This window comes from Dendrobates tinctorius, unplaced genomic scaffold (genome assembly GCF_039654945.1).
Source record: "Dendrobates tinctorius isolate UK_male_01 unplaced genomic scaffold, ASM3965494v1 ptg000047l, whole genome shotgun sequence".
Classification (NCBI taxonomy): Eukaryota; Metazoa; Chordata; class Amphibia; order Anura; family Dendrobatidae; genus Dendrobates; species Dendrobates tinctorius.
The window spans coordinates 3,081,160-3,100,605 of NW_027361715.1; the positions used below are offsets into that span (position 1 = coordinate 3,081,160).

At 41.7% G+C, this 19,446-nt stretch overlaps 1 protein-coding gene across 1 annotated transcript in view; it reads right to left on the reverse strand.

The window, feature by feature from the left end:
- The window catches only part of NKD1 (NKD inhibitor of WNT signaling pathway 1), a 103,079-nt gene that overhangs the window by 80,658 nt on the left and 2,975 nt on the right, over positions 1–19,446 (reverse strand). Inside the window, exon 3 of the mRNA XM_073576178.1 lies at positions 18,798–18,904. Coding sequence (XP_073432279.1) covers positions 18,798–18,904 — 107 coding nt within the window. The remainder of the gene's footprint in view (positions 1–18,797; positions 18,905–19,446) is intronic.

Below are 19,446 nucleotides of genomic sequence, written 5' to 3' on the forward strand. Positions count from 1 at the left end.
TTGGCAGAGTTTGATGCCAGGATTTCAAAAGTCTTTCCACATTTCTAGCAAAGATCTAAGGAACAAGAAGTTCAAATCCTTTTGGACCCTCCGTGACATTATAAAAAGATTGCAAAAATGTGCTTGTCCTCGGGACTCGCATAGCAAAGCAAAGTTTGTACAGAATCAATATTGTGAGTTTTTTTTTTTTTATTGAAAGCGAAAAGACCAACATCACGAAGGGACCAAACCAGATGTAAAAACAAATTGATCTGTTATAAAACAGTCATGAGGGAGAAACCCACACAACATTTATATGTTGCAGATGACCTTCACACATCTTCTAGCAGCAACAGGGGTAGGTTCAAACTTACTGGAAGTGGTGGGGCAGGAAGCCACACAGCCACCGCATCATGAAAACCAGGTTTTATAGTCTTTTCTTAAAGGAAACTCTAGCAAAGATGATGAAAAAATGGGGCCAAGTGGTAAATGCCGCTGTCAGACATGGATGGCGGTACTTATCAGGTTAACAATTGTGTGCGAAGCTGTGCTCTGCACACGCTTGTTAGAGGCAGGTACTGGCTGTAACAAACAGCCTTGACCTGTCGGGTAAGGGGCAGGCTCACCCCATGAGCCTTCTCCAAATATCAGCTTCCGACTTGTGCCATAAATGTACGGTGTATGTCATGAAGGGGTTAAACAAAAAAAGCTGATTAAATAATAGGTCACTTTCTGATAGCATATTCCCTTTAACAGAAATTCGGCTCTCTCCCCCCTCTTCACTAGCGGTTAATGGTGGGAGGACCCATTCGTAACCAGAATTGTAGCATTACATGGCATCATACAGAACCGCTTGGAATTCTGGCTCATAGCGGTTCAACTTGAAAGTCGACCTCCACATGTCCATAAAGGTCCACATGTCCATAAAGTGCATATGGACGGGGATTGTTTCATGAAGACAAATCACAGTTTAGGTATCTTTAAAAAAATTCTTTTTGAGTCAACCAGAGATACATAATTTATATTAGAAACAGTCCCATCTGTGGAACAGGCCTTTGAATTTAATGAGAAATAAAGGGATCAATGAAAACCATATTTAGAATAGTATAATAAAGTATAGAAACATTTTTTTTGTTTTGTGTCTTCAAACCGAGTCCTAAAAGATCTAAAAATGCTATTTACTTTACGATTCCCTTATGGATGTGTAATTCACGCAGATGTAGAACTACCTAGCACATCAAAGTTATGGTTTCCACATAGCAATTGTATGTATTGTACACACATGGCAGATTTGCTGCAGAATCCATTCTATACAGAACAGTCACAGAAATGTCTGCAACAGATTGCCAGACATCACTAACATTAGACATCAAACACAGGTTTAACATATGGTCAGCTGACAATAATGTTATAGAACACCTCATACACCTCCACGTTTGGTTTGGGGGTAAGTGGAGCACGTCATTCCCCCATGGTAGATTGTCTTCAGGAAGAGCAAAAGAATTTGCATTAAAATACAAAATGCCCCATGATGTGGGGGATAGTTAGGAGACCCTCGTATAGCCCAAACTGATGAGTTTGGTTAACTTCAGTAATACTTTATGTCAGAAGCTCAGAACTTTTTTAGGGCCAAGTGACAAATTTTTTGATTGTATCACTCCCAAGGGCCGTATAAAATTTGAAGAGGTATTCCAATCCAAGGTAAATATCGACAGTACTATATACTGTTGTGTGAAAAAGTGTTTTCCCCCTTCCTGATTTCCTATTCTTTTTCATGTTTGTCACACGTAAATGTTTTAGATCACCAAATAAATTTAAATATTAGACAAAGATAACACAAGTAAACACAAAATGCAGTTTTAAAATGAAGGTATTAAGGGAAAAAGAAATCCAAACCTACAGTGCCCTATGTGAAAAAGTGATTGCCCCGCTTAAAAACATAAATTAACTCTGGTTTATCACATCTGTGGGAAGTTGAGTTCAATTTCTCTGGCCACACCCAGGCCTCATTACTGCCACACATGTTCTCAATCAAGAAATCACTTAAATAGGACTTGCCTTGGCAAAGTGAAATAGACCAAAAGACACTCAAAAACTAGACATCCAAAGAAATTCTGGAACAAATGAGAAACAAAGTAATTTAGATATTTAGATCTATCAGTCTGGAAAAGGTTATAAAGCTATTTCTAAAGTTTTGGGACTCCAGCGAACCACAGTAAGAGCCATTATCCACAAATATTAAAAACATAGAACAGTTGTGAACCTTTCCATACGTGGCCGGCCGACCAAAATTACCCCAAGAGTGCAAACACAACTCATCCAAGAGGTCACAAAAGACCCCACAACAACATCCAATGAAGTGCAGGCCTCTCTTGCCTCAGTTAAGGTCAGTGTTCATGACTCCACCATAAGAAAGAGACTGGGCAAAAATGGCCTGCATGGCAGAGTTCCAAGATGAAAATCTCTGCTGAACAATAAGAACATAAAGTTTTTCCAGAAAACATCTTGATGATGCCCTAGACTTTTGGGAGTATGCTCTGTGCACTGACAAGACAAAAGTTGAACTTTTTGGAATGTGTATGTCCCATTACATCTGGTGTAGAAGTAAGATGGCATTTCAGAAAAGAATACATCATACCAACAGTAAAATATGGTGGTGATAGTGTGAAGGTCTGGGGCTGTTTTGCTGATTCAGGACCTAGAAGACTTGCTGTGGTAAATGGAACCATGAATTCCGCTGTCTATCAAAAAATTCCTGCAGGAGAACGTCTGGCCATCTGTTCATGACTTCAAGCTGAAGCGCACTTGGGTTATGCAGCAGGACAATGATCCAAAACACACCAGCAAGTCCACCTCTGAATGGCTTAAGAAAAACAAAATTAAGACTTTGGAGTGGCCTAGTCAAAATCCTGACCTTAATCCAATTGAGAGACTGTGGCATGACCTTAAAAAGGTGGTTCATGCTCGGAAACACTCCAATGTGGCTGAATTACAACAATTCTGCAAACATGAGTGGCCAAAATTCCTCCAGAGCGTTGTAAAAGATTAATTGGCAGTTATCGCAAACACGTGATTGCTGCTAAGGATGGCCCAACCAGCTATTAGGTTAAGGGGGCAAGCACTTTTTCACTTAGGGCCCTGTAGGTTTGGATTTCTTCTTCCCTCAGTAATAACGACCTTCATTTATAAGCAGCATTTTTTTTTAGTAATCTGAAACATATAAGTGTGACAAACATGCAAAAGAATAGGAAACCAGGAAGGGGCAAACACTCTTTCACACAACTGTATGTTCTGGCACTTCCATTATTGTAGACAAAGAGGGTCCTCTGCTCCCCTATTTAACACTCCAGAAAAAGGAGTCAATATGACCATAGGATGACTGCAGTTAGTCCCATAGTGTATGGGAGTAACTGAGTCATACATGGCTGGGGGCAGCACAGAATGGTATCGAAGGTGGCCTGTGGCTCCTGGACCACTGGATGCGCACTCCTGCTTTAAGCAGATGTATGAGCAGGCAGTGGCCTTATCAAACCCACAGACTTTTGGTTTTGGGCACGCAGGTCATTGCACAATACAGAGAAAGAAGTTCCAGTACCTATAGTTCTGACAAAATGCTGATGAAAAGAAACCACTTATTTAAAAAGAATGAATGAATTGCAAGCTGCAGAGCACGAGAGTCTCAACAGTTCCTGGACATATTAGACTGGTATGTTGATCAAAAGCCTTTTTGACTTGTTGGGGGGGGAGGAGAGGAAAAGGTGGAAACATTCTAGGTTTCCACAATTTTTTTTGTAAGAGCAGAGGTAAGTAAAAAATAAACTTAAAAAAAGCACATACCACTTCATGCTATGCTGTCTCCGGTCTTCCTACGCATGTCAGTAATCACAAGAAGCAGCATTGTCACTTCTTCCAGTCTCAATTTATCCCCAAAATGTTCAATAGTGAAAAGTGGAACATAAGAAGAGGACACAGTAAGACAGACATGCCCTTACGGAAAAAAAGCAAACAAAACCCGTGCGCTTATTTATTTTTACAGTGCAAAGGCTTCACCAGGAGCTGCTGATGTTATTTTTTTAACATGAAGGAGACCACAGAGGTGAAGTCCCGACCCCTTCCAAGACTGCTAACAGCCGTACATGAAAGGCTGAGTCGAAAAGAGACGACTGATTGTCCTACACACTTTAGTCCTCCTCCAAGTCTTTATTGGCCACTACCTCAAAGCACCCTGGGAGTCTGTATTTATTCAGCTACTTCCTTCCCAGTCTGTTTATGTGTTTCAGCAGCGGCATTAACCCCATTACCGCCGTGGAAGAAACCTGGAAAATTTGTTTTTCCTCTCTTGTGGGAATGCAAATAGATATCTGAAAATTAAGTGAAAAGAATAGTTTTAGAAAAAAAATAACAAGAAAAAAAAAGTGTTCTAGCTTTTTCTGAAGTTTTGCTGCTGTATCGCAACACTGTTATCATTTTACCAATTTTCGTGTTGTCTAGCCGTTTATGACATTCACAAATAGGCAGATGTTATATTAGGAATAGAGCCGTAACATGATTTGCCACCCACTGAGGGATCCAAATATGCAGTAGGGACCTATATCAAAAAAGGGGTGACCGGGAACTCCCATACAAAAGAGAAAAGTGAGTCACGTATGTATTGCCACGTCTCTCTGGGACACGAATCTGCGTCCAAAACTCTACTATTCCTGATCGTGGCCCCACAGCCTTAAGCATCTGAAAAGTCCTTGTAGATGTGCAGGCACATCACATGCTGCAAAAACAAGTCAATGAGCAATAAGCGACAGATCTGATGTGTAAATACAGGGTGGGCCATTTATATGGATACACCTGGGTGGGCCATTTATAAAGTTGGATCCAATATGGCTGACTTCAAAATAGCCGCCATGGTCACCACCCATCTTGAAAAGTTTCCCCCCTCCCATATATGCAAATTGTCTCTTCAGAGAGGAAGAGGGCTAGAACTCTAGTGTCACCTATTGGAAGTAGCAATCCTAAAAGTCAATGGTGACCCTTTAACGAACCATGTTACATGACTTAGGATAAAAACCAAACCAGAATCTCAATTTGCAGACACTGTGTTTCATAGTACTGCCCCTCGTCAGTGCAAAGTGTGAGATCTGGTTTGGCTGTGTGAGAAGCGTCTCACTGATATCCAAGAAGTATCATTTCTCGTTGCGGAGAATGACATGCTAAGCATGCCGAGATGAGGAGACTTAAAGCCGCAATGCTACTCTGGGAAATATGCAAATTGTCTCTTCAGAGAGGAAGAGGACTAGAACTCTAGTGCCACCTATTGGAAGTAGCAATCCTAAAAGTCAATGTCGACCCTTTAACGAGCCTTAGTTACATGACATATACTAATGTGCCACAAACAGGAAGTTGATATCACCAACCATTCCCATTTTATTTAGGTGTATCTATATAAATGGCCCACCCTGTACAGGACATCTGTTGTGGGTCTGACCGATGAGACCTCAGCTGATCAGCCGGGAGAAGAGCTGACATGCCAGACATGGCCATATTTACCCAAAGGTCAACCCTGTAATTTCATTCTGTTGTTTTGTTTCAGCCCTGGTGGCTAGACCGCCACCTATCCCACATGTCTAAATAATAAACCATCAATATATATTCCTAGAAAAACATTTTATACTCTAGAGAAGTAGACTTCTTTCTCCAGGTATGAGCCACTTTTTCAGTACTTTCCTCCCTCCTGAACTCATCATTCACTTTCAAAAAACAACTCAAATCCATCTTGGTCAGAGCAAAACAGACAGCTAGCATAGTGGTATGCCAGGTTACACAGAATAGTTAAATGACAGGGTGAGAGGTAGATGAAAAGAGCAGATTCTAGCTTGGTTTTCCCAGTGCTGGATTCCCAGTTACACTGCCCAGTACTGCTGCTGAATTTCTTCTGCTTCTATTTGTATGATGTCAAAGAAAATAAAGGCAAGGTATCCCTCTATTAGTATGTGTAGTGTCATGATCCCAGTGCAGGGTTTTGAGCTGCACATCAGGGGTTAATGTCTGGAGCTCAGTGCAGGTTTTGACCTGCACACCTGGGGTTAATGATTGTGGCCTCTCTTTGGTTCTGGGAGAGCTTCTTAAACCCCTGGGAATCTCCAATCCCTGTCAGTTATACTTTTGCCTTTGGCCGAGTGTGGTGACCTCTGTGTGCTTGTGCCTGTTCGTTGTTATAGCTTGTTTATATGGTTCTGACCCGGTTCTGTTCCCCGTTGTGAGTTTGCCTGTTGATTCTGTACTGTGTTATCCTCTCTGTGTATGACTCATTGCCTGTTATCTGACTACTCTCTGCTCGCCCCTCCTGTACCTCGCAGCTATCTCTGTGTATGACTCATTGGCTACGTCCTGACTATCCTCCCTGTCTATGCCCCTTGGTAACTTTGTCTCGCAGTTACCCTGCTAGGAGTTTTCTTGCAGCTCCTAGCTCTCTGGAGTTTAGGCCACACACCAGCAGTCACGTGCTTCAGGTCCTGCTGCTCTGAAGTACGCAACGACTCGGCTGCTGCCCGCTCCACAGGTATCTTTGAGCACAGTTCGCTTTACTCAGGACCCACGCACTGGCTCAGTGAGGAAGTTCAGTGCGGTGTTCCTGACATGTAGTATTTGTATGGGAGACATCAGCTAGTCTCAACTCACTATCTCCGTGTCAATTGGCAGTTGAAGACAAGAGTCCACAGGGAAGAAAATCATTGAAAAATGAAGGATACAAGACATATAATGACCAGAAAAATTATTATTCCTCTTCTACACAAAAGGACAGCTTATTCTATAAAGTTATTTAAAAGTACAAATCCCCTTTTAATAAGCTTAAAATGGTCAGATCTTACTAAAAAAGTTTTAGTCTGGCATCATCTACCAGCTGCTCCTTCCCTGGTACTGGCTTCCTTGCCTCTGTGCTTGGCAGAGGAGTCTCCTTGCCTTTAGCTCTGTGCTTGGCGGAGGACAGTATTTCCCGTGTCGGCATGTGATCAGGGCAGTGCATGAAGGGGGCTGGCTGACCACTTATTTCAATAGCTATGGCAGCCCTGGGACAGCTCCTTTAATGTCTCCAGTATGGAAAGAGGCTCCGGAGTCTACAGCTTTCTTGGCATTCTGCTTTGGGTATTTTCATGACCTGGGGACTATAAAGTAACATACACAATTTCAGGCATTTTTGGGGCATCCTTTAAGACTTGCTGCTGAATGTAGCATCCAGGTAGGTTTTATATTTGGTCTTATGTTGGTAAAGCAGATTTAGTTTGGCTATAGGAGATAGGCTTGCATGTACAGCATTGGAATGGCTGGATTCAATAGATATGGTGTCATCCAGGTGAACAGTATACGTGGAGCGTGCACCGAGGCAGCTGGGCATACATTTTAATTTTAGCAGCTGGAAATGCAGATGGTTCACTAACATATTGTCAGGCAAAGCATCTGCTTTGTGCCAGATCCCAAAATAATGAATTAATGGGGAGGGGGCTTAGTGTCCCAAACTCTGTACATAGGGCTGAACCCAGCTTATGGAAGCAACTGGTATCGCTCGGAGATAATTCCTTGGAATCCGGCTTTGTTACATTACCGGCAGCGCAGATAATCCCTTCATTATGTCACAAGAGCATTTAGTCCCTTTAAAGGGGTATTCCCACCAAGAATTAATACTCAAACAACATTGACAAGTTTAACCACTTTGCTGCCAGCCAGGCGACGCAAAGTCTAAGCCCAGAATAGTTATATCGCCACAACGGAGAAAGAGGACAGGATGGATGTAGATTTTTAAAGGAGTTTAGAACTAAGTGATCTACCTTTTAGTGTTGTGCAATACCCAGTTGAATACACAATTATCATTTCTGTATGGTGAAGCTTTAGAATTTCACTTTCAATCACAGCACTAAATAAATGCTTTGATTTAAAAAAGTTAGACTTGGGGACAAAGAGATTCCATCTATTTGTACACTCGTATACAGCACCTTAAATATAGTGATGAGCGAGTATACTCATTACTCGAGATTTCCTCAGTATGCTCGGGTGTCCTCAGAGTATTTTGGCGTGCTTAGTTTTCATCGCCTCAGCTGCATGATTTGCGGCTGCTAGACAGCCTGAATACATGTGGAGGTTGCCTGTTTGTTAGGGAATTCCCACATGTATTCAGGCTGTCTAGCAGCCGCAAATCATGCAGCTGAGGCGATGAAAACTAAATCTCCAAGCACACCAAAATACTCAGAGGACACCCGAGCATGCTCAGGAAAACCCGAGCAACGAGTATACTCGCTCATCACTACTTAAATACTAAAAAAATGGATTTTCTTCAATCTTCAGCAGTGCGGAAAAAAATTCACAAATATTTCCACTTACTAATAAGAGATAACACAGGTTGACTACCAATAGGATTTCATTTATTAGAGCATCGAAAATTCAGAAACTGCTTGATTAGGACTGGGGGTAACCATAGTGATAACATCGATGAGGTTCCTAAATGACATAACACTAGTTGTTATGACATCATCAAATTTTGAAAAGATAGCTCCTGTCACCAACACTTCAAAAACTTCTCGATTAAGTTCTTTTCTTAACTTTGACTCTACAAAATTTCTTACTATTGCTCTTATTCATTCTCGTTTGGATTATTACAACTCTCTACTAATCAGTCTCCCTCTTACTAAACTCTACCCTCTCCATTCCACCTTGAGTGCAACATCCAGGATCATATTCCTCTCCAGCCACTACACCGATGCCTCTACCCTGTGCCAGTCATTACACTGGTTATCCATCCGCTACAAAGTCCAATAGAAACTTATCACTCTCATCAACAAAGCACTCTCCCCAGTTCTGCACAACTCTACATTTCCTCCATCGCCTCAGTCTACTGCCCTACCGATGTCCCCTGTTCCACTAATAACCTAAAACTAACATCCTCAATAATCCAAGCCTCCCACTCCTGTTTCCAAGACTTCTCGCATGCTATGCCAATTCTCTGGAATGCACTACCTAGGACAATTCAATTAATTCTCAATACCCACAGTTTTAAGCATGGCCTAAAAACACATTTCTTTAGATTGGTCTATCGTCTTATCTCTCTATACAATTATTCCCATTGGCTGTTTCAAAATTTTGTTACAAATCTGGTCCCTCGTAACATCTAGCACTTTAAAGCACTTTGTATATGTACTTATTGAGATACTGGCTGGTGACTAGTTTATGCAGCCTTAGGTGTACACCATATCTAATATATAAAGCTCAATGTGGGTATGTATGTATGTATTTATGTCCGGGATTGGCATCCGCACCGTCGCAGCTACGGCCACAAAATTTGGCACAGTCACACGTCTGGACCCCGAGAGCGTCATAGGCTATGTTATGAGGCAAAATTTTAACCTTGCGCGTTCCAATTCACCAAACAATTTTGCCCCTATCTACATAATGGGGAAAAAGTGAAAGGAAAAGTGTTGGAGGCAAATTGACAGCTGCCAGATGTGAACAAGGGGGACTTAAGGCCCTTTTACATTTAGCGATGCACCAGCGATCCGACCCGGTCAGGATTGCTGGTGCATTGCTAAATGATCGCTAGTGAGCTGTCACACAGGCAGATCTCACAGCGATGTAGCGACGCAGCGCACGATACTCACCTTTCACACACAGCGATCCTGGCACCCTCCCGCCCGCTTCCACGCGTCGCTCGTCGTCACAGCAGGAAGCCCCAGCAGGAAACTGATGACGAGAAATGGAGCCGGACATTCTCGCGCGATCAGCGATGGACAGCGGGGGAGCCGGTCGGAGGCAGGTATCACACATAGCGATATCGCTAGCAATATTGCTATGTGTAAAACCCCCTTTAAAGAATGAGAGCGATAGCGCAAAAGAGTATATACCGTACAGTTGCTAAGGTGGTTCCCTGACATGGGATACTCAGCACACATGGGGATATGAACACACACACAAAATGCGCCACACACTACCACGTGCTTCAACACATATACCACCCTCAGCACACATTTCACCACACATACACCAACCTCGCCACATAAAAGTGCAAACACAAATGTCGCCACTCAAAACTCGCCACGCTGTCCCAGAGCTGTTTAAAAGATGAATAATGAGCTGTGATTGGTTGCTATCAGCAACAGTTTTCTTTGTAGACAGTTGCTGTAACTGAGGCCTATTATTCTTATCATTTCTATGGTGTTATCGTCCTTCTGTAAAGCTGGAAATAACACAATTTATTACCATGCCAACACAGACTACCCTCTGACACAGACTGCAGGGGGAGCCCAGTATCACACAGGATAGGATTAGACACACAGCTCAGCACTCAGTATCACACAGAAGAGGATTAGACACATGGCCCAGCAGTCAGTATCACACAGGATAGGATTAGATACACAGCTCAGCAGTCAGTATCACACAGGATAGGATTAGATACACAGCTCAGCAGTCAGTATCACACAGGATAGGAATAGATACACGGCTCAGCAGTCAGTATCATACAGGATAGGATTAGATACACGGCTCAGCAGTCAGCATCATACAGAATAGTATTAGATACACAGCTCAGCAGACAGTATCACACAGGATAGGATTAGATGCACGGCTCAGCAGTCAGTATCACACAGGATAGGAATAGATACACGGCTCAGCAGTCAGTATCACTCAGCATAGGATTAGATACACAGCTCAGCAGTCAGTATCACACAGGATAGGATTAGATACACGGCTCAGCAGTCAGTATCATACAGAATAGTATTAGATACACAGCTCAGCAGTCAGTATCACACAGGATAGGATTAGATACACGGCTCAGCAGTCAGTATCACATAGGATAGGATTAGATGCACGGTTTTTATGTCTAATATAATCATTATAATTTGTTATAACTAACCACAGTTGGTTACTATGCCCAGGCAACGCCGGGCTCTTCAGCTAGTTTATTATAATGATGGCTGGACCATACAATATAAGCACTTTTTACCATTTACTTTTCGGGTCTCCCATATTTCCTCATAGATTGTGATCTTGTGATCAGAGCCCTTGCTCCTCTTGGTATCTCTTGAATTGTGTTAAGGTACTGTCACACTTAGCGATGCACCAGCGATCCCGACCAGCGCTATGACGCGGTCAGGATCGCTGGTGCATCGCTAAGTGGTCGCTAGTGAGCTGCCACACAGGCAGATCTCACCAGCGACATCTCTGGGGACGGGCGTCGCTACTTACCTGTCACACTAGGCGATCCTGCGTCCTCCCGCCCGACTCCACGCTCGTCGCTCGTCTCTCCACAGTAAAGCGCCTCAGGACGCTGACGACGAGAAACAGTCCTGGACGTTCTCGCGCGATCAGCGATAACCAGCGGGGGAGCGGGTCGTAGGTAAGTATCAGACACAGCGATATCGCTAGCAATATCGCTATAACGTCACAAGTTATAGCGATATTGCTAGCGATATCGCTTAGTGTGACAGGCCCTTTACTCTGTTATGTCTTTATTGTCTGTACAAGTCCACTAGTAAAATGCAATGTAAGATTCAGCAGAATATGTTGGCGGTATAGAAATAAAAATTATCATTATTATTAAAGCATAAGAGCTCACTGGCCAGTGCATGATGGGATATCTAAAAACCCTGAACCAACTGATCTTTTACTCGCCCTCCCAGGGTCCAGTGCTACCTTTTACCACTGCTCTGGTCCTTGCTGATCAGCTGCAGCTGTGGCATCATATCTCATCAGCGCAGCAGCCAATCACTGAGCTCCATGACCGTGGCACTATCGATGACACAAGATGCTTAACTCAGTGAATGGCTGCAGCGCTGTCAATGTCAAGTCACCACTTTTGCATATGAACGAAGGTCGTAGTGGTGATAAGAGGTAGCCCTGGAACCTGCGAAGGGCAAGTAAAAGGTTGGTTTGCTTGTGCTTTTTCCTTCCCTAAGCCTTTGGAGTAAGAATCTTTGAAAGAGAGCTTCTCTATTACAAGAGTTGTGCAGTTTTTTCACAAAAGTCTGCAGTCGCTCTTTGTGACTGTAGACTTGTGAATCCTCACACTGCGTGCAGTGAGGACTGAGCGGCCATTCATTTGTACTGAGCTTGGCCACGCACATCTAGTCGGAATGTGGCTGGAATCAAGTACATCGTATACTCGTGGTCACATGATTGTTCGGTCTCACCACTGGCACCATAGAATCCTCGCATCCCATGCAACGAGATGAGCGTGACTCAAGACTTTTGTGAAAAGCCTGGACAATCCCTTTAAGAAGGAAATATAACAGAGTATTAAAGGACTGCTCCAAATATGAAAGTTTTGGCAAGGCTCATCCATAGTGTACGCCATAAATGCTAAAAGATGCAATTCCGACCTCTAGAAGTAGGAATGCCAAAAACTAGTCTATGAAAAGAACTAGTCTCTACCTGGATGCAATGGATGGCAGCTGCCTCACCAGGAGGCATGTCAGGGCACCCTGATCCTCCAAAAAGTTTGTGTACCAGATGTGTGACCACAATCATGTGGTCAAGCCATTAAAGTCTCTGTTATTGTTGTTGATACCCCTTTAACGCACCGTCATTTTGCACCTTTTACATTCTAGACGGCACCAGACTCTAGTAACTACAGGATAGTTCTAAAATTATGTAAAATCATTTACACTCTTAAAATATAATTTGTGATAAAGATCTATATGCATTAAAAATTTACCAGAAAGTTGGAAATGAAGATTTCAAGAACCAGTATAGCCCCAACGTCTATGTACAAGAGAGCAGGTGAATATCCGGGTTGCACAAAATTGTTGACATTTCTATGAATACGCACCCAGGAATCTAATTAAATTGCCTCTTAAATTAACATCCTGTTAAGATCTTGCCAGCTAGCAAATATTATTTGCATCCTTAATACTCAAAGTTTACTCTCAAACACCAGTCCTACTCCTTTCACCTATCTTTACAGCATTGCAAGGACAGGAGCGTCTAATGACATGAGCAGAAATGTTCTAGCGTTTCTCTCCACTTCCAATCGCATAAACACTAATCATTCAATCCAAAATGGAAGTTCATTATTAAGCTGGAAGGAAGAAAAGATGAAGAACTGTCTAGAACCACCGTCCTACACCTCATCCAGGTCCGAAATGTCTGACAATCTGCAATAACCTTCCAAAATCAAAGTGGCTGATACTTTACAACTGCTCCATTGACCCTTACCATAAAAGTAACAATTGGACAATGGAGTAACACTACACTACCATCAGATCCTCAAGAATAGTCATCAAATCATCAACACCCTGCACCAGTGTATCATGAAGGACTTCCCAGCTTCCATACTTCTATGCTCTTTGCAGATGATGAAAACAGCCCAGCTAACAACTTGAAATGTGAGACCTAGGGAACTGCTTTGAATAATCAACAATTACCCGAGCATTGCTAACTATATGCTTTTTTTGTAGACCACCAATTGACATAACAAAAAAAAGACAAGATACAAAAAAAAAAGAAAATAAAAAAAATGTAAATGCAAATGTCAGTCATTGAAAAAGAATAGCAGTAAAGTCCTATAAAAATACTGAGAAAAGAGTGATGGAAAAGGTTATCCAGGATCATAGTGGAGATGCCACACGCTCACATGAGCTTCCTTATATTTTTATTTATTTTTGTATCTTTATTTTTGTCTGGTATATGTTTTCTATTTTGTCTTTTTTTTGTTTTTTTCAATTGGTGTTCTAACAATAAAGTGTGTAGTTAGCAATTTTCGGGTAACTGTTGATTATTCATAGGTCTTATAGTGTTCTGTCTGCTTGTATTATAATGCTTGTTTGCACTTTTATTATATGTCTTGTATTTTTCATAAACAGGGTTATATTCCTTCTATTATAGGTTTCACCTTGAAACTTGTCTGCAAATGGAGTTTCTCATTTGGCTTCATATCTATGTCCTGTAGCAAGACCCTTTAAAGGGTCAATACTGACTTTTAGGATTGCTACTTCTAATAAGTTGCACTACAGTTTCTATCCTTTTTCTCTCTGAAGAGTTTATTTGCATATTTAAATTCCCATCTAGGCACTGCATGGCCTCTTTGTCTCATTCTAATTTATTTTTCTCCCCAAGGAGAACCTTTACTCTTACGCCTCCTGTCAGAGGCCTCTCACCTAGCCAAATCAGTTCTCCTGCTTTGCACTGATGAGTGGCAAACACCTTGAAACATGTGCCTGCAAATGGAGTTTCTCATTTGGCTTTCTATCTAAGTCATGCGCAAGATCCTTTAAAGAGTCAATACTGACTTTAGAGATTGCTACTTCCTATAGGTGGCGCTATGATTTCTGGTCTTTTCAAAAAGAAGCCATAGGTAAGGCTTTTCTCGCGCCTCAGCGATCAACTTTAAAAGTCAAGGCCAGCCACACTTTGCAGCATTATAATGATGGCCATTCTGGCACAGAATATGGTATTGATCATCGTCGGGCAAAATTTGCACCAAATCTGGAAAAACATTAAATTTCAAATTTTGAAATCAGCAAGAAAGTCAATTTCTGCTGGTGATTTTTTTATGCATTGGGTCAATAAGATACTGTAAAGTACTGTAACACACCGCAAACCTTCTGCACATAAAACCAAGGTGAAAAATCTACAATCCAGCATGCCCGTGTGTACATACCCAAAAAACGCCCGCCATATAAGATGATGAACGATGTCTAAAACTATAGTAGAACAGTAGCGTCAAGCCTCTTATGTTGGCTGGAAGTATGATTTATATATATATATTGCTGAAGTGTGCTATAAACTAAGCTTTTAGCAGAAATGCAAAAATAGTATGCTGACATCACCGTTTTTTACTTTTCACTAGATTTCAAAATATTTTTTTTCTACAATGATTAAAGTATGTGGAAGAACAATTCCACCATTAATCATATTCTTTGTTAAACAGAAAAGAAAAATAAATCCCTTTATTAGAAACTATAAACATTCCGTGAACAAGAACATCAAAGAAAGACGAATTGCTGCAGGAGTTGTCCACACGCTCCTTCTATTAGACATAAAGAAACAGTTGCAGCAAATATAAAGTAAGCATTATAATCCCTCCGCAGTCAGAAATTCCAAAGTCTAAGTGTTCTGCGCTTTCTGAGACAAAAGTGTTACAAGAACAAAGAACTCGTTGAATGGATGATACACTGGTAGCCAGAGATGAGATAATTGCCAGGAATTCATTCTTTTACGTTGACCAAACCTTTCCATAGTGAGTTGGGAGATGTAAAGGTTGCACCTATATTGGTGGTCTCGCGTGGTCCATACAGAACTGTCGCCTGCAGATAAGACTTCAGTAATGACCACTGAGGTCATGGATGAAAGCGAAACACAAGCAAGGTGACTTTATGGTGTGCAAGGTGACTTTATGGTGTAAAAGCATGCTACGTCTAGAATGTCATTTTCATATAGAGTAAATAAAGCTAGGATATCGTGTCTCATCCATTTTGGGGGGAGATTGGAATTTATATTGCACCGATTGGTACAGTAGGGGCATACTTACAAAACTTTGAGCATGGTTGAGCCGAAGAATATGCCATTTGGATGCAATCCACTCAACGGTGGGTACGGAGACAGTAAGTACAACATAGTTTGTTGTGTTTCAAATCATAAGGTAAGGACACATTTTTGTACATAGGTTGGGCTGATTGTGGCCTGGCACTTTTTGCAGCCACCTTGCTAAATTGTAATGGAGTTTTCAAGATGCAATGTCTTTTCAATTTGAATTTGAAAAATTGACTACAGGAATATATATGTCCCAGTGTTTTTTTGCTCACCTACCAGTAACTTCTGGTTTTAAAAGTGGGAGGAACTGGTAGAACAGAAGTGATGCCATAGTGAACACAAAGTCTTCAGAGTCAGTAGGTTTGACTATCCAAGTACCAGAAAAGCATTTGACGGTCTCAGGCTCTGAGGCAATAATAAGCCCCAAAGATTCTTTTGACGACAACCACATATGGAGATAACTACATGCAATTAAGTTTTCATTTAACCAGTTAAAGGGTATTGATGAGCGGGCATGCTGGGAATGGGAGCTATCGGAGCATGCTTGGGTGCTAACAGAGTGTCTTCGGCGTGCTTGAAAAATAAGTTCATTTCTCCGTGGCTGTAGGTATCATGGCTGTTAGACAGCCACAACACATGTAGGGACTACCTAATAAGCAGGCAATCCCTGCATTTGTTGCGGCTGTCGTGAGACATGCAGCTGGGGGAATTGGACATATTTTTCGAGCACGCCAAAGACACTCGTTAGCACCCGAGCATGCTCTGATAACAACTTATCTGAGCACATTCGGTCATCCCAATTAAAGTGGTATTTCCATTTTGCACTAAACAAGCCATAAAGGTTGAGAACAGGGCTCCATCTTGCATGAGCGGAAATGGAGAGACGGTTTTGCATGTGCAACTCTCTCGATTAGCTTAAACGGGTGTTCAGAAAATTTTGGGGCAAGCAAGGGACCTGCATGTATGAAATATTTATGGACTTTCCAAATGTCCACGATAGCAATATTCCTCGATTTCACTAATAACCCATTGGACCTTGATGATATGTCCTGGGTGTTCAATATGTCCTGGGTGTGCAATGATAATATAGTTTATGATGCATTTTCAAGCAGACATGTACATGTTCTGTATAGATGGAGTGGGGACCCTCACGGTCACCTGTGTTTGGCCACACAAAAGTCAAAATGTCATGGCTTGTGTACTTATTTATTTATTTATTTTATTCACTTATATGGCACCATCATAATCTATAGCACTTTACAGCCATTATTGTCACTGTCCCCGATGGGGCTCACAATCTAAATTCCCTATCAGCATGTCTTTGGAATGTGGGAGGAAACCGGAGTACCCGGAGGAAACCCACGCAAACACGGGAAGAACGGACAAACTCCTTGCAGATGTTGTCCTTGGTGGGATTTGAGCCCAGGACCCCAGCTCTGTAAAGCTGCAGAGCTAACCACTGAGCCACCATGCTGCATCTCTGCAGCTTTTTAGGCCACTTTCACCTTTTCTTTGTAGGATGAAAACGGTTGTCCATTTTCATGAAATATTGGTGACTACTCGCAGTTTTTATAAAAATCAAACTATGTTGTACTTACTGTTTCCATATCCACCTTTGAGTCTCTGCCGTCGCTCCAAGTGTCTGGCATTGGCTGCAGCACTGACGATGCGGCAGATAATCAGTGACCTCAGTGTCTCTGCCAGTGTAAGACAGAACGCTACAGAGCTCACTGATTGGTGCCGGATGTGACACCAGCGCCACTGCCACGCACTGCAAACAGTGGCAGAGATCAACGGAGGAACCTAAGACAGTGCAGCTTGTTCATTATTTTTTTTTACCAAACTGTGTCCCAGGATCAATATTTCCTGAAAGGGGATGGTTCCTTTACTATAGTGTTGAAGTAGCATGCCAGGATGTTTTTTTTATCCTTGATACATAAATTCTGGTTAAGCCTAAACTTCGAAATCGTTGCTGAGCAGTAAAAGACATCACCAGTGAAGTGATCTTTCATAAGTGCAGTTGTTGCTCAATCCTTTTGGTTTGGAGCGGTGCAGCTGGCTCCTTTCATAAGCACCTGGTAGTTATCTGGGAATAGTGTGTGGACTTCTTTGCCAGACACTCAAGAGTATAGAAAGAAAACATGTGTGCAGATGGCTATGACCTTAGAAAATGGCTGAATTCCGTGCTCATCTCAAGCCATGTGAAACAATCAGACTCATCTCGGCACACAACTTCTGACACCTTTTTCTTTTTTCCATAAGATCTCGAAGCAAGCAAGTATTTGAAAAAAAGCTCTTCCACCACTATGATCTTTCCGTGAAATCTTTTGTTGTTGGACTGATCTATTTTCCGGCCCTCAGATAAGCGTATTTGCTTTATCTTGGTTCTGAAGTGCTTAGAAAGCTGTCATTAATCAAACAGATGAATGGAAGGAGCTGATGTGTTGAAATGAAGGTTCCCGCAGAAGAGTGACAGATAGTTGTGCGAGGAACAGATACAAAAGTAGTAAAACAGGATTTGATCTTTCTGATACGAATCTGCTTCCACGCTTAGGTGCCGCATCAGTAGTAGACCAGTCTGATAGCAAAAGGGTTAATCTGAGGTGGAACAATGCCAGAAATTTAGAACTAACGCCAAAACCCACATCTTGTGCGGCCAGCAATCTTCAAACATTGCTAACACATATGAGAAATATTATCACTTCCTAGGCAAAAGGGCATCACTTCAGAGAAAACTTCAGTGCAGTCATGTAATGGAAATGAATAAAGCTCTGCTCTACTGACCAGAATGTCAAATCTTTTTTTCAATGGGATCTGTGGGATCCCACTTTTTACAGATTCCATCACGATTTATTTGGGTTAATCAAGTTTTCAGTAGAGTTTCAGCTGAATTTTGATAATAGCACCAATTCAAAACCAAGGTGGCGTACCAATATCATCAGGTTGAGGATGGTTTACACGACTACTGCTTTTACCGCCTTGAACTGCAGGTTGAGCGAAACCAAACTGATCAGTTTCAAAACCAAATTTGATTTCAAATGTTAAAACATATAATAAAGTTCAATATTTTGTATACGTACATCTACCAAAAATCACCAGGGATCACGCAACATTTTAGAATTAGCTTGTCATGGGTCATGCTTGTGAAAAAGCTTTTCGAAGTCAAACACCATGCAACCACAATGGTCTACTGGTAGATATAAAAGTGAAGAGTTCCTCACATGCAACCCCAATAAAAATATTGATTACGGAAATAGTAATAGAAAAAAAAACATTGAAAAAGTTTATAGGACATATTTTAATCAGTTACCTACCCTCTTAAATCCAGTTTTGTGAGTGGGAATATTGGTGGACTTCTGCTTGGCAATCCAGTCTTCTATGCCTTTCCGAGCCAAGCAAGCATTTACTGCAAAGCTGTCACCTACCAAAAAAAACATACAACTGTAAGTTTTCAGACAGAAGCAAATAGTCAGCTCAACCCTCCAACTATCCGATCCAACTGTGTAACATCCAACATTGACTCTGTACTTTCTAAACTGAAATCTGCATGCAATTACTGGAATTCTGAAATTACTGGCATCCACTTGATAAGCCACGTAGATTAATAAAAAAAAAACAACCACAGGTCCCAAAAGACCATCATATTACCAAATGATAGTTGGCGGTTAAAATGATTCCGAGTTCTCTCTATTGCTCTGGCATCAAGCGTGACCTCAATCAAGACTTATTGTAAACAAAGCTATTAAAAATTAAGTTAGAAACGTCTTTGAATTGAAAACACTTTAACCATATCAATGATCTAAGACATTCCAGGGAATTAGACTAGATCACAGGAAGCTAGCATTTCAAAGATCGACTTTAACTATTGGAAAAGCCTAGTTTACGGGGTCACTGACACATGAAGGGATTAGACAAGGACTGGTCACAGATCAAACACACTTAGGCAGACACAGGTCCATCATC